The sequence below is a fragment of the Capra hircus genome, assembly GCF_001704415.2.
Source record: "Capra hircus breed San Clemente chromosome X unlocalized genomic scaffold, ASM170441v1, whole genome shotgun sequence".
NCBI classification, from domain to species: Eukaryota; Metazoa; Chordata; class Mammalia; order Artiodactyla; family Bovidae; genus Capra; species Capra hircus.
Window position 1 is genome coordinate 3,289,980 of NW_017189516.1, and position 15,152 is coordinate 3,305,131.

Consider the following 15,152-nt stretch of genomic DNA (forward strand, 5'->3'; position numbering starts at 1 on the left):
CTCTTGAGAGTCCCTTGGACTGCAAGGAGATCCAACCAGTCCATCCTAAAGGAAATCAGTCCTGAATGTTCATTGGAAGGACTGATGCTGAAGCTGAAACTCCAATACTTTGGCCACCTGTTGTGAAGAGCTGACTCATTTGAAAAAACCCTGATGCTGGGAAAGATTGAAGGTGGGAGGAGAAGGGGACGAGAGAGGATGAGATGGTTGAATGGCATCACCACCTCAATGGACATGAGTTTCAGTAAGCTCCAGGAATAATGATGGACAGGAAGGCCTGGCGTGCTACAGTCCATGGGATCGGAAATATTTGGACACGACTAAGCGACTGAACTGAACTGAACTGATCTCTTCTCATCTTGGTTCCTCAAGCTATTCATTTCTCAAGGTTCGTTGTCTGAGTTTACTATGAGGCAACTATGTTCTCTAATTCCTGATTATTCCTCCTTGCGGCCTGATCTGATGTTCCCTCGTTGATTTCCTGAGCTGTATTCTCTGGCCAAGCTTCTCATCTAGTCTCAATAAAGTCAAAGCAACCCAGGTTTTAGCTGGTGCACACTTCAAATTAATTACTCAAATGTAATTATTTACCTACTTCCCAGATTTTTTCCCCCTACAGATCTAAAATTCATTAGTATTGAAAGTCTTTTTCTTTCCCCAGAGGCACTAGAGGCCTAAGTTACCTATTAACAGTCAACTCTTAATGGGTAGTTCTAGCTATTTAACACATGTTCCCAGCACATTGAACATTTGCAAGGGAGGGTTATTAGGATATTTCTTCCCTTATTCTCCCTTCTTTTTAGTCTCCCAAAGACCATTAAATTCCAATTAAATCAAAGTCAGCTCATTAAGAAACAAAATAGTAATGTGTTTGTCACAGTAAACCTTCTTTCTCATTTCTGGAATGCTGATACTAAGAATTATGAAGTCATACAGTGCATTCTGCTTTGATTTTCTTACAGGTAAAGGTAGTGGTATTTGATAAAACTGGAACCATTACCCATGGAACCCCAGTAGTGAATCAAGTAAAGGTTCTAGTGGAAGGTAACAGAATGTCACGCAATAAGATCCTGGCTATTGTGGGAACTGCTGAAAGTAACAGTGAACACCCTCTGGGAGCAGCCATAACCAAATACTGCAAGCAGGTACAATTTTTCCCTTGTTTATTCATGATTTACATATATAATTCGTATGAAACTAGAGAGACTTGTGTTTTCTAATTTTATTTTGTATGTCTTAATTTCTTCATACAGAAAAGTATAAAGGTGAAAATTAACTGTAACCCTACAGCACAGATAACCTCAGTCAACTAAGAAATAAAAAAGAAATAATACATATTTATGGGAGGAAATTTTAGATAGTTCAGCATTACGTAATGAAAAAGGAAAGCCTCATTCCCTGCCCCTTTCCATAATTCCTCTCTCCAAAGTTTAACAAGTATTAACCTGTTAACAGGCTTTTTGAACAACAGCTTTATTGAGATAAAATTCACATACTCTTAAAGTTCACGCTTGGAAAGTGTACAAGTCAATAATTTTCAGTATATTTACAAAAGTGTGCATCTGTTAACCATTTTTAGTGTATATACCAACATTTGTTATTTTTAAACTTTACATAGAAAGGTGATAATACAATGACCAGTCTTTGGTGTTTTTTAAAAATTTGTATTAAGTGATTTTTTCCTTATCAAGACATAAAGATTTACTTCATTGTTTTTAATGCCTGTATTATATTACATTGTATGGCTCTTAAAACCTGTAGTTAACATCCTTGTCAGCTTTTGCAAGTTTATCTCTAATGTTTAATGCCTATCAATGTAATTGCTGGATCAAAGGATAGGTATAGTTAAATTTGATGAATGTTACCAACACTCAAATGGCAAATGTTATCAACACCCACACAAAAAGGTATACCAGTTTATACTTTTACCAGAAGTTGAATGACATTTCCCCACATTCTCACTAACACTTAATTTTTCCAATTCAGTAAGTAAAAAATATTTATTCATTGACTGTTTACTTTGCATTGTCTTAATTGTGAATAAGGTTGAGCATCTTTCCACATGCGTATTGGTTATTTGCATTTCTTTCTATACCCTGTTTGCTTGTATCTGTTGCCTATTTTTTTCATAAGATTGTTTACCTTTTCTTATTGATTTGTATAAGTTCTTTGTAAATTATCTCACATAATTTTTCTGTTAAAATGTGGCAGTTTCACCATTGATGTTGCCATTTCTTTATTTGTTCTTTCCTTTTTACCTATTAACTATTACTGATCTGGCTTCTATACACCCAAATCAAACAATGGAGAGGACAAAGATATAAAGAGCCAGGAAACAGTGATGGTCACCAGAATTCTTTGGCTTACTAAGGACACAGAATCATACTAGAGAGGCCCTCTGGTAACTAAAGGCTCTGTTCTTTGTTACCCTTTTCCCTGTACTAAATAGAAAATCTAACTTGACAATAGAATTAAATATTTAACTTGTAATTCTCTACTGGAAAGGACAGAGAATATTGATAAACCTTCCACATTTTCTTCCCCTAAATTTGGTATAAATCTTATGGAGTGGGATTTTTTTAAAGGATTATGAGGTTCTCCTGTAACTTTGAACATTATACTCAAAATGCTCTGTTCCTTTGTCCTTATCAAAACCCACTATCAAATAGGCAATGATAAGTGACAGTTTTATTCTAAACATTTAGAATTAACCAGGCCTGTAGATTGTATCTAAACATTTAGAATTAACCAGCAATAATCTTTGATCTTGCTAATGATGACCTTGGATTGTTAGAACAGCAGAAGAAATCCTTCTGTTTCTATTTGTTAGGAGCTGGACACTGAAACCTTGGGTACCTGCATAGATTTCCAGGTTGTGCCAGGCTGTGGCATTAACTGTAAAGTCACCAATATTGAAGGCTTGCTACACAAGAATAACTGGAAGATAGAGGAAAATAATATTAAAAATGCATCCCTGGTTCAAATAGATGAGAGTAATGAACAGTCATCAACTTCGTCTTCCATGATTATTGATGCTCAGTTCTCAAGTAAGCTAATTTTTTTTTGTAGTACCACTTATGGGACAGTTATTAACAGGTATCTAACCTTATAAATTGAACTGTTACATAAGAAGCAAAGATTGGCATCATGGTTTCATTCTTGTAAATCAGTTTCACCACAGGCCTTCTAATTATTTCACTGAATTGCTTAGGAATGTTTTTCAACTTCACTCCTTGATTACAATAGAGGGTGATAAACCCTAGCTCTAGCTGATTTTCCATCTTAGTTCAGCTGTCTTTATTTCTCACCACAACTGCTCCAGACCTTTTGTATCTTTCACAAGCTCTTATGGCCTTCTCCCTAGTTCTCTAAGCAAATTGTCTGGCTTATTTTTCGCACAGAAATTTAAGATTCTCAGACATGTGTTCTTTCCATTTCTTTTCTCTTTTTTTGCCTAAAATGTTTCCGTTTTCAGAGAAAAAAGTATACCTTTTCTTACCTAATGAATCCCTTCATCTTTGGTCCAGATCTCACCCTCTCTTGATTCCTCAAGGACCTCACACTCTGTTATAGTATATCCCCTTGCTGCTTTTATTTTCCAACTCTTTGTCATAGCTCCTTCTCCTAAACATAGAAACATTTCTCCCATCAAAATCACTGTATTCCCATCTAGATTTTTGTCCCATCTGTCTGTCTTTTCGTTAATATCCAAGCTTCTAGAAGGACTAGTCAAAGCTGGTTGAATTCACTGCACAGTCTGGCTTCGGCCCCATCCATACTAGTGAAACTATTTTAAGTTCACCAATGACCTTGTTTAGTCCCCTCTCCAGTGGTTAGTTTTCAGTCTTCATTGCTGCATGACTTCGCTAAGGCATTTGACAATGTTGACCATTTCTTCTTTCCTAAATTTTTTTTTCTCCCTTGATTCCATGACCCTGCTTTCTCTAGAGTCTCCTCTCACCAATTTGGCTGTTCTTTTTAATCTTCACCTGATTGCTCTTTTCTCCTCCTCTCAAATGTTGGGTGTCCTCAGAGTTTTGGTCTTTTGTCTTTTGCTAATTTTACATATTCTCTCTATATAATCTCGTTCATGCTTATTGCTTATTCTACCACTTGTAGGGTTTCCACCGCCACTCTAAAATCCGTATCTGCAGCAACGCCACTTTACCGAATTTCTTGTTGGTCTATCCATCAGACCAAAACCAAGATATATATACCTAAGTGTACTTGCACCTCCCCACACATTTGTAGTCGAGTAATTTTGCTAACATTCAAACCTGATTATATCACTTTCTGACTAATACCTTTTATTGCAGTGGTTTATAACCTATTTTTGAGTCATGAACCTTTGGAGGAATGAGATAAAAGCTATTCCCACTACTCAGAAAATTTCTGATTTGCACATTTGTATATATCCCTAAGCCCCTCCGTGGAAATCTGTTAAGGATCCTGGCTTTATAGGCTCTCCATCTCTGACAGGACAAAGTCCAGTCTCTCTGTGTTTTGTTCAAGATCTATTCCCCATGATATGTCTCCTGCCTCCCTGCACCACCCATCTTGTGCTTTTCCACTGTCACCCGTGTACCCTGTGTTTTGTTCTTATGGAACTACTTAAAGTTTCTCTGTACATCGTGTCATTTCATGCCTGTTAGATCACTTTATTTACTATTTTCTCATCTTTGAAGACTCAGCTCACATCTCTCTTTAGTGAAGCCTCCACTGACTGACATACATAGGCAGAGATATTTGCTCTTCCTTTTTAGTCATAACTATACTTTATCTGGCACACTGCATGATAATTCTTTATTTATCTGCCTGATTCTACTAAGTTGTGATTTCTTTATTATTTGTCTATGAATTCATAGTATCAAGCACACTGACACATAGTGATTTCGTTCATCTGGCAGGTTTTATAAGCACTGTTCAAGATACTAAAGAATCAGCAGTGAGCAGAATAGACAAAGGCCCTATCTCATGGAGTTTACATTCCTGGTGAAAGAACGCTAGACAGTGTGCAAATAAGCAAGTAGAGTCTGTCTGATGGATAGTGCTATGAAGAAAATGAAGAAGAGCAAGTGGTATTGGGCATGCTAGGGAATGCTATTTTATATAGACTGATCAGGGTAGGCCTCATTGAGAAGGTGCTGTTTGAGCAAAAACCTAAGGCGAGGGAGGAAGAATATGTGAATATCTGTGACAAAAGCATTCCAGTTAGGAGGAATATTGAGTACAGAAGCCTAAGTCAGTAGTGTGCTTGACTAGTTTGAGGAACCCTGTGGCTAGAACAGAGAAAATGATTGGGAACTTTGTAAGGAGTTTGGTTTTTACTGTGAGGTGGAAAGCTGTTGGAGAGTTTTGAGCATAGGAGTGACAGAATCTGACTTAATATTTTAAAAGTATTACTTGGGCTTCTTTGGTAAAAATATACTGTTTCCGTGGGTAGGGACAAGGACAGAAGCAAGGGGATAAGTTAGTGGGCTGTTGCCATAATCTAGGTAAAAGATGATGGCTTGGACCAATGTAATAACAGTAGAGGTTGTAAGAAGTGGTCAAATTCTGGATGTATCTTCTTTTTTTTTTTTTTTGACCATACCACGTGGCTTGTGGGATCTTAGTTCCTCCACCAGGAATCAAACCTGTGCCCCTTTGCAATGGAAGTCCTAACCACTGAACTGCCAGGGACTTCCCCAGGATGTATCTTGAATGGAGAGATGACTGATATATCTCACATATTGGAAATGGGGTATGAGAGAAACAAGAGTCAAGAATTAGACCAAAGTTTGCAGCCTAACCCATTTAGAAGGATGGGGTTACCATTCAAACAAGATGGAGATCACAGGAGAGATAATGTTGAGGAAAAGTAATTAGGAGTTCAGTTTTTGACATGTTAAGTTTGAGTGCCTGTTAGGTGTTCAAGTAGAGATGTTGTGTAAATGTTCTATCAAGGAGGCAGGTGGCTATACAAGTCTGTAGACTTGGGAGTCATCCATTTATAGATCTGTGCTATCCAGTGTGGTAGCTACTAGTTTCATGTGACTATTTAAATTAATTAAAATTTAGTTTAAAACTCAGCCCTTCAGCCATACTAGTCACATTTCAGTGCTCAATAGCCTCATGTTGTTAGTGTCTACTGTATTAAACAGCAGATGTAGAATATTTCTGTCATCACAGAAAGTTCTGTTGGACAGTGCTGATGATATAGGTGGTCTTTAAAGTGATGAGACTGCATAAAATCTTCAAAGAGTTGCGAATTCCCTGGTGGTCCAGTGGTTAGGGGGCTTCCACAGTGGTTCAGCAGTATAGAATCCACCTGCAATGCGGGAGATGTGGGTTCGATCCCTGGGTCAGGAAGATCTCTTAGAGGAGGGCATGGCAACCCACTCCAGTATTGCCTGGAGAATCCCATGGACAGAGGAGCCTGGTGGACTATAGTTCATGGGGTCTCAAAGAGTCAGACATGACTGAAGCAACTGAGTATAATGCCAGTGATTAGGACCAGGCACTTTGACTGCCATGGGCCTGGGTTCGATCCCTGGTCAGAGAACTAAGATTCTGTAAACCATGAGGTGAGCCCCCCAAAAAAATCAGGAAATGAGAGTAGATTGGTGGGGAAGAGGTTTAAGGATTAAGCCCTGCAACACTACAAATTAAGAGGTCAGGGAGATGAAGAATGATCAGTAAAGAAAACAGAAGTGGTAGGAGGTAACTCATAAGAATGTGGTGCTCTAGAAGCCAAATGAAGAAAGTATTTCAAGGAGAGAATGGTCAACTGTGTTAAATGCTAATAGGGCAAGTAAGATGAAGACTAAGAATTACCCTTTACATTTATTAAAGATCACTGGTGTACCATATGAACAATTCTTTGGCATAAGAGAGACAAAAGTTCTATTGGAACAGGTTCACAGAAGAATGGGAAGCTGATACAGACAACACTGTAGGAGTTTTGCTATGAACAGAAGCAAAGAAATGGGGCAGTAGCTAGAGAGATAAATGAGATCTGTTTTGTTTTCTTTTTTAAAAATAGGACTGTGTGCAGCAGAAGTAGAAAATACGATGATGCAGAAGAGAGAGGAGAGAATTGTTGGAGAGATGTTCTGAAATAGCAAAGGAGAGGGATCTATTTATGCAAGTGGAGAAGCTGGCCTTAAATAGGAGTTGGGGCTGTTTATAGTAACAGAAAAGAAACTAGATCAGTATGTACAGAGGCTTAGGTAGTTGGGTATATATGGCAATGAGAGCTTCTGGAAGTTCTTTTCTGATTGCTTTTATTTTCTTTCTGAAGTAAGAAGCACATCATCATCTGGTATGAGAATGGGAGAAGAAAAGGTATAAAATAGCCATCTAGAAGGAATGGAGAATGAATGGACTAGGGAAATACAGTAGAATTGCCAGAAAGCACTAAGGACCCACTTAAAGTTAGTAAGATATCATTGTAGTTCTGTGTTCTTATCTAACCATTGATGGTTGTACTGATGTACACTAAATATTTTTAACTTTATTCAATTGTCATGGAAGATCATAAGGAAATGTTGAATGGAAAGCATCACCAAGAAAGTAATGCTTGAACTAGCTTTTAAGGAATATGATGCAATTTGGTATTTGGAGAGGAGAGGTGAGGACCTCCAGGTGGAGGCAGCAACATGTACAAAGGCCCAGGGGCATAGAAGAGCAGAGTGTCTTCCTTGAACATTTGGAAATCACTGTTATAGGCTATGTTCTACCAAAAAAACCAATGTAGTAACTGCAAGCTTAGAGAGGAAGAATGTCCCTAAAGGGTTGTTATTAAACGAGTTCACTAAATGTTTCTTCTGTACTTTCTTTCAGATACTCTTAATGCTCAGCAGTACAAAGTTCTCATTGGCAACCGGGAGTGGATGATTAGAAATGGTCTTGCCATTAATAGTAATGTAAATGATTCCATGACTGAACATGAGAGAAGAGGTCGGACTGCTGTACTGGTAGCAGTTGATGGTAAGGTTTTCCTTAAGTACACTGTGACTCAGTGTTGTGATCTCAATTGTTTTCTGTGTATTTTTGAGAGACATCTGAAATATGAGGGTTATTCAAAAGCAGCCTGAATGCAAAATAAAAAATGTCAGCAATACATAATTGTTGCTGATTAATTTAAAATTATCTTGCATATGCCTGGCTTTTATTAAATTATTTCTTAGGGTAAGTTTATAGCTGTGAGATTAATTAGTTAACATTTATCATCTTTGCTAAGTATGAAGGTAGTATCTTTCTATGGCCTTTTTAGGTCCAGGAAAAAAGCAGAAAATACCATTTACTTTCATTTTTGAAATAAAATAGCTACTTGCAGTGATTTTTTTCCCCCAGTTTAAAATGCCAGTTTTGTTTTCATCCACCCCTTCACCTTTGAAAGGAGGAAAGTGTTGGGTTTCAGTTTCATTTGCCTTTAAATTAGCTGAAGTGTTTGGAGCTCTTGGCAATACTTCTCTAAAGGAAGAATGTAAGTCTTTTAGTATATCCAGTCAAGTTTATTTTCATTTTCCTATTATTACCTTCGTTAGTAACCCCTACATCACTCTGAGATTTTCACAGCCAAGAATAGAAGCTTACTGTGGGGTTACTGTGGGGTTTTTGGTATTTTCACAACCAAGAATAGAGGCTTACTATGGGGTTGTGTGGTTTTGGGGGTATTTGGAATTAAGCTAAGCCCTGAACAACTTTGTTTAACAAAAATCATTTATTTCTGAAATTTTAAGTCAGAATATTATTCTGCTTTCACCATATTACAAATTCTATTTTCTGCTGCTCCTATATTAGATGAGCTGTGCGGTTTGATAGCTATTGCTGATACAGTGAAGCCTGAAGCAGAACTGGCTGTCCATATTCTGAAATCTATGGGCTTAGAAGTAGTTCTGATGACTGGAGACAACAGTAAAACAGCTAGATCTATTGCTTCTCAGGTAATGGGTTTACTTAGTAGTTGGGGTGGGAGTATGTGTTAACTTCTAACTCTTCACGTACATTTTCTTTCTAGCCTTCAGGTGCTAAAGAATTGGTACTACCTATTATATTCATTATCCCTGAGTAGCCATACCTGGTTCCTTAAAAAAGAATTGACATACTGTCTGCACAGGAAGGACTTTGTGCTTTTTTCTGGAACTGTTATAAGTAAAAAGCTATTTGCTTAATTCATGAGATGCTTAGTGACATTGTACACAGTTTCTGTTGATGCTTCCTTTGAAATGTTGCTCGTAGTCTCTACCAGTGCTGCCAGCCTAAGCTAGGCTCTCATCCTCTCATGCCTAAAGTACAGCAGTAGCTCCATGCATGACCCTCTCTAGTCCATCCTGGATACCACTGATAGAACGAACCATCTCTTCCGTAGCATTTTCCTGCTACTGATCCCCCACTTTTGTTTTCCCTTTAAAACTTTTCTCATGTTAGTCTTTTCTACTTTGGAATGCCTTCTCCCCTCTTCTATTGACTAATAGAAGTAATATATAAATACTGTCTTGTATAAAAAGATACAGAAGGATATAAAGTAAAAAGTTTGTCACCCTTTTCCCAAGCTCCCTGTCCAGCCCTCTCCCCTTACACTTTCTCATATACTTATTGTTCATATACAGAGGTACAGTTCTGGTATTTTCAATATAAATTGGATCATTTTTGTACAAATTGTTTAGCAGTTTACTTTCTTTCAGATAATAATATGTATGCCTTGTCCATGTCCGTGGAGCTTTGTCCATGTCTGAACATATAAAGTTACTTCATTCTTTCTACATCATTGCATTGAATTCCATGGTGTGAATGTATCATAATTGGCTTAACCATTCCTCTAATAAAAAATAATAATTTATGTGCTTTTGAAAATTTTGTTGTTACAACTAAGGCAGTAATATACATCCTTGGGCATACATCTTTTTATACATGTATAAGAATGTCCAAAATATAGCTAGGAGTGGAATTCCTTAACCAAATGACATGCACACTTTGATAGATGCTGGTACATGCCCTCCAAAATGACAGTACACATTTACATACCCACCAACAGTATCTAAGAGAGCTCATTTTCCTGTAGTCTTACTATCCCTAGATATTACTAATATTTTAAAATTTGGACATCTGGTAGGTGGAAAATGAAGGCTCCTCATCATATAAAATGATGAACCATCATTGTTATGTCTATAAAATCACTATGTAAAATAATAAATATTTTATATAAAATATAACAGTTATATTTTAGGCTTTGTTGTTTTTGTTATTTAGTTGCTCAGTCATGTCTGACTCTTTTTGACCCCATGGACTGTAGCCCACCAGGCTTCTCTGTCCATTAAATTTCCCAAGCAAGACCAGGGGTTGAACCTGCATCTCCTGCATTGGCAGACAGATTCTTTGCCACTGAACTACCAGGGAAGCCCTGTATTTCACATACTCAGTAATATTTCTTGAAATGAGTGGAGTTTGTTTTTCCTCATGTAGGTTGGCATTACTAAAGTGTTTGCTGAAGTTCTACCTTCCCACAAGGTTGCCAAGGTGAAGCAACTTCAAGAGGAGGGGAAACGGGTAGCAATGGTAGGAGACGGAATCAATGACTCCCCAGCTCTGGCCATGGCTAATGTTGGAATTGCTATTGGCACAGGCACAGACGTAGCCATTGAAGCAGCTGATGTGGTTTTGATAAGGGTAAGTCTGGTGGCCTGACCTTTGAGGAGTGTGAGACTGCTCTGCATGGTCAGAGATAATGTTGTATATTGAACATATGACTCTGTCCTTCTAATTTCCATCCTCCTGGCCTTTGAGAAAGGGAGAATTCAGGATGGGAGTATGAGAAGTCTTAGTAATTACTTTTAGACTTTCTCAATTCAGGGGAGCAAATGAGAACGACAAGCTTCTAAATGAAGGATTAAATTTAGGAATATACATAGAACACAATTATCTTCAGCAAGTACTTGCTGAAGTTATTTTAGTGGGGTTTAGTCCCTGTACCAGCATACAACCCTAAAAGTGTTTTCAGAACCCTGAAAAAAAATTCTGAAAAACCTCTTCCAAGACTGACTCAAATTTTTAGCAGTATCTGAGATTTGAGTTAATTCACATATTTCCCTAAGATACATATCGTCTTTGTCATACATAGTATCAAATACAAGTTACTAGTTAAGTTAGAATCTGTTGTTAATATCATAAATATTTCTGTTCTCAGAATGATCTTCTGGATGTAGTGGCAAGTATTGATTTATCAAGGAAGACAGTCAAGAGGATTCGGATAAATTTTGTCTTTGCTCTAATTTATAATCTGATTGGAATTCCTATAGCTGCTGGTATGTGATGGTTAACTTGTATTGCTTTTTTCCTGAAGTCGTTAGATGCCTACCATATTGGAAGTTTTAGTCTTCTTCTTACTAGTTTTGGGCCCAGTTTTGTATGTAGCCTGCTGGTATGGTGAGAGAATATTAAAGTGAAAGTGAAAGTCACTCAGTCATGTCCTACTCTTTGCGACCCCATAGACTATACAGTCCATGGAATTCTCCAGGCCAGAATACTGCAGTGGGTAGCCTTTCCTTTCTCCAGGGGATCTTCCCAACCCAGGGATCAAACCCAGGTCTCCTGCATTGCAGGCAGATTCTTTACCAGCTGAGCCACCAGGGAAGCCCAAGAATACTGGAGTGGGTAGCCTATCCCTTCTCCAGTGGATCTTCCCAACCAAGGAATTGAACCAGAGTCTCCTGCATTGTGGGCAGATTCTTTACCAGCTGAGCTATCAGGGAAAATCAGTAATTTAAATTTTCAGCATTTTCATTATGCCTTAAAATGTATAATCATTCAGACAGGTTTATTTTATTTTACCGTTTTTCCCCTCCAACTTTGTATTTTGAAATTTTCAAACCTACGAAAGTAAGGGAAAAAATGATATAATAAAATCTGTATACCCTTCACCTAAATTCACAGTTAATATATCTTGCCACATTGCTTCATCTCTTTCTCCATATGTACTTATTTACTTGGTCATTTATTATTTTTGCTGAAGAGAATAAATTTACCTTTAATCTCACTACCCAAATACAACTACTGTTGGTATTTTAGTTTGTACATGTCTTTCTGATCTTTTTTACTCTGTATCAGTTTTTATCTTGTTTCATTTTTGTAATTGTAACATACAGAGAATGTTCTTAATGTTTTAAAATACCAACAGTTTTTTTAGGTTGGGGAGCCAGGGGTGTGTGTGTGTGTGTGTGTGAGAGAGAGAGAGAGAGAGAGAGAGAGAGAGAGATTGAACAAAAGAATATGACCCCCCAAAAAGCAGGTTACAATTATTTAATAAGCATCTGATCATCCCTGTTACCTAGGGGCTTGGTAGGTGTTAACAATAACATGAGAAAAATAGTTATCAGACTTCCCTGGTGGTCCAGTGATTAAGAATCCTCCTGCCAATTCAGGGGACACGGGTTCAATCTTCCCTGGTCTGGGAAGATCCCAAATGCCGTGGAGCAACTAAGCCTGTGAGCCACAACTGCTGGAACCCATGCTTCTCAATTACTGAAGCCATCACAGTGAGAAGCCTGCACACTGCAGTGAAGAGTAGCCCCTGCTTGTTGCAACTAGAGAAAGCCCATGTACAACAATGAAGACCCAGCACAATCAAAAATAAATAAAAACTAAATAATTTTTTTAAAAAAGAAAGAAAAATAATTATCACTTTCTTTTTGTTCTCTCTGGTTAGAGAGCCAAAGATGAACATGAAGAACATGAGAACAATTACAAAGCTGGTTATCAACAGGGAAACACAGATACAGAGAGGACAAAGTAAAAGAACAATCAAAGTCCAGGGAGATTAATTCATGGAGCAAGTTATTTTTGAAAAATTATACAAGTAATATATGGTCACTGTAGAAAAAGTATAAAAATACAGATTAGCACATAAAAAACTACAAGTACAGTAAGTCTATCTCATCTCTATCATTTGAACAAATTTTAAAATGTCTGTCAAAACCAAGTGTAGATAAGTTTGTAGAATATGAACTCTAATACATTATTGGGGGGTTTGTGATCTGGTATAGCCACTTTGGAGAACAACTGAGAAGCATCTACCTAAAGGTGAAGGTGTGCCCATGTTATAATCCAGCTGTTTCACCTCTAGGTATGTACCCTAGGGAAGTTCTCAAACATACACAAGGAGACATGTACAAGAATGTTCACAGCAACACCGTGTTAGTGAAAAATTGGCAATGACATAAATCTATACCAACAGGAGGATAAATTGCTGATTAAATATTGAGGAAGGAAATGTTTGTATATATGTATTAGGAACACATTGGTAATGTGTTTAGTACTGTCTGCTCTAATTAATCCAAACTTATTTCCTAGGAGTTTTTATGCCCATTGGTTTGGTTTTGCAGCCCTGGATGGGATCTGCTGCAATGGCTGCTTCATCTGTTTCAGTAGTACTTTCTTCACTCTTCCTTAAACTGTAAGTATAATGACTTGCTCACACTTCTCTTTTGTATTCCTTTTATCATCCACAGTCAGTCTTGCTAGGTTTTATTCTTGTATTGATTAATGATAAGCCCAAACTGTTTTTAATAATAAATATTAACTTTATGTAATTATCACCTTGTGTAGTCTATACAGAGCAACCACAAGCACTGAGGGGTGTAATATCTAGTACACTGGCTCTGAGAAGTAGGATTTCTGATCATGTGACCTCATACAACTCCTTTTGAGCTAATTTCCTAGCAGGGACCACCTTTATACATTTCATACTATCCAAATCTCTTCATTTTTGAATGTAACAAGTGCCTGGTTCACATTTGATTATTTCAAACTAGTATACTTTTGCATCTTTCCAGTTACAGGAAACCAACTTACGAGAATTATGAACTACGTGCCCGAAACCAAATGGGACAGAAAAGTCCTTCAGAAATAAGTGTTCATGTTGGAATAGATGATACCTCAAGAAATTCTCCTAAACTGGGTTTGCTGGACCGAATTGTTAATTACAGTAGAGCCTCCATAAATTCACTACTGTCTGATAAACGATCACTGAACAGCGTTGGTACCAGTGAACCTGACAAGCATTCACTCCTGGTCGGAGACTGCAGGGAAGATGACGACAGTGCGTTATAACAGGCCACAGAGAATGCTGCTAGATGATGATGTCCTGCACTGACACAGTATTCATGATCACCTTAGCTTTTTAAAATATTGCAAGGCTTTATGTTGGTCTCATGCTCTCATTTTAGGGAATCTGTTTGAATTGCATTTGTCTGATGGCAAAAATATCTTTTTCAGGGCATCAGCTCAGAACCTAGCTTTATTGAAAATGAAATTCCAGTATTTTTTGTTTTCACTAGCAACAGATAAGGCAGAGCAGTGAGGTTTACAAGTCCTACAGCTGAAGATGTTGAATTGCTGCTGAAGTCATAAATAATTTTTTATTTGACTAAAAGTTCAAGAAAAGATAATTAAACATTGTAAAATTTGAGTGCATAATCTTGAGATTCTTGAGCCCTTCTCCCTGCCTGCCAGATTAGGGAGCAGTGGTTTTCAAAGCACTGTATAAAACGTCTAGTTTTTGAAGAAAAACAGTAGAAATTGTTTAAAAATAGACGTGCCTTATTTATTACAGACTTTCTTCCCCTCTTATTCTCCCTGCATCTTGGTTTTTGTGGTTGCTTTCTTAGATGCCCCAGTGCGTTTACTTTTGTTATGTTCTTTCAAGTGAGCTAAGTGTAGATAGCTTCTCATTGACAAAAGTAACTGATGACTTTTCCAGTACCTTCTTTGTTTCTTTATCTTGTAGTTCAAAGACCTTAAGGGCCTATACACTATATAGTTCCCTGCTTCCCATCTTTCCACTGTTAAAAAAAAATACATCAGATTCTTCCTTCAATGACTCCTTCAGTTCAGTTCATTTCAGTTCAGTTGCTTAGTTGGGTCTGACTCTTTGCGACCCCATGAATCGCAGCACGCCAAGCTCCCTGTCCATCTCCTGGAGTTCACTCAAACTCACGTCCATTGAGTCAGTGATGCCATCCAGCCATCTCATCCTCTGTCGTCCTCTTTTCCTTCTGCCCCCAATCCCTCCCAGCATTAGAGTCTTTTCCAATGAGTCAGCTCTTCACATGAGGTAGCCAAAGTATTGGAGTTTCAGCTTTAGCATCATTCCTTCCAAAGAACACCCAAGG

General features: G+C 37.7%; 1 protein-coding gene across 1 annotated transcript in view; it reads left to right on the forward strand.

Annotated features, from left to right (window-relative positions):
• The window catches only part of ATP7A (ATPase copper transporting alpha), a 158,884-nt gene extending 143,966 nt beyond the window's left edge, over window positions 1-14,918 (forward strand). The window contains exons 16-23 of the mRNA XM_005700602.3: window positions 963-1,145; window positions 2,831-3,047; window positions 7,825-7,971; window positions 8,788-8,930; window positions 10,450-10,653; window positions 11,171-11,288; window positions 13,333-13,435; window positions 13,815-14,918. Coding sequence (XP_005700659.1) covers window positions 963-1,145; window positions 2,831-3,047; window positions 7,825-7,971; window positions 8,788-8,930; window positions 10,450-10,653; window positions 11,171-11,288; window positions 13,333-13,435; window positions 13,815-14,091 — 1,392 coding nt within the window. The 3' untranslated portion in view covers window positions 14,092-14,918. The remainder of the gene's footprint in view (window positions 1-962; window positions 1,146-2,830; window positions 3,048-7,824; window positions 7,972-8,787; window positions 8,931-10,449; window positions 10,654-11,170; window positions 11,289-13,332; window positions 13,436-13,814) is intronic.
• Window positions 14,919-15,152: the final 234 nt, after the last annotated feature.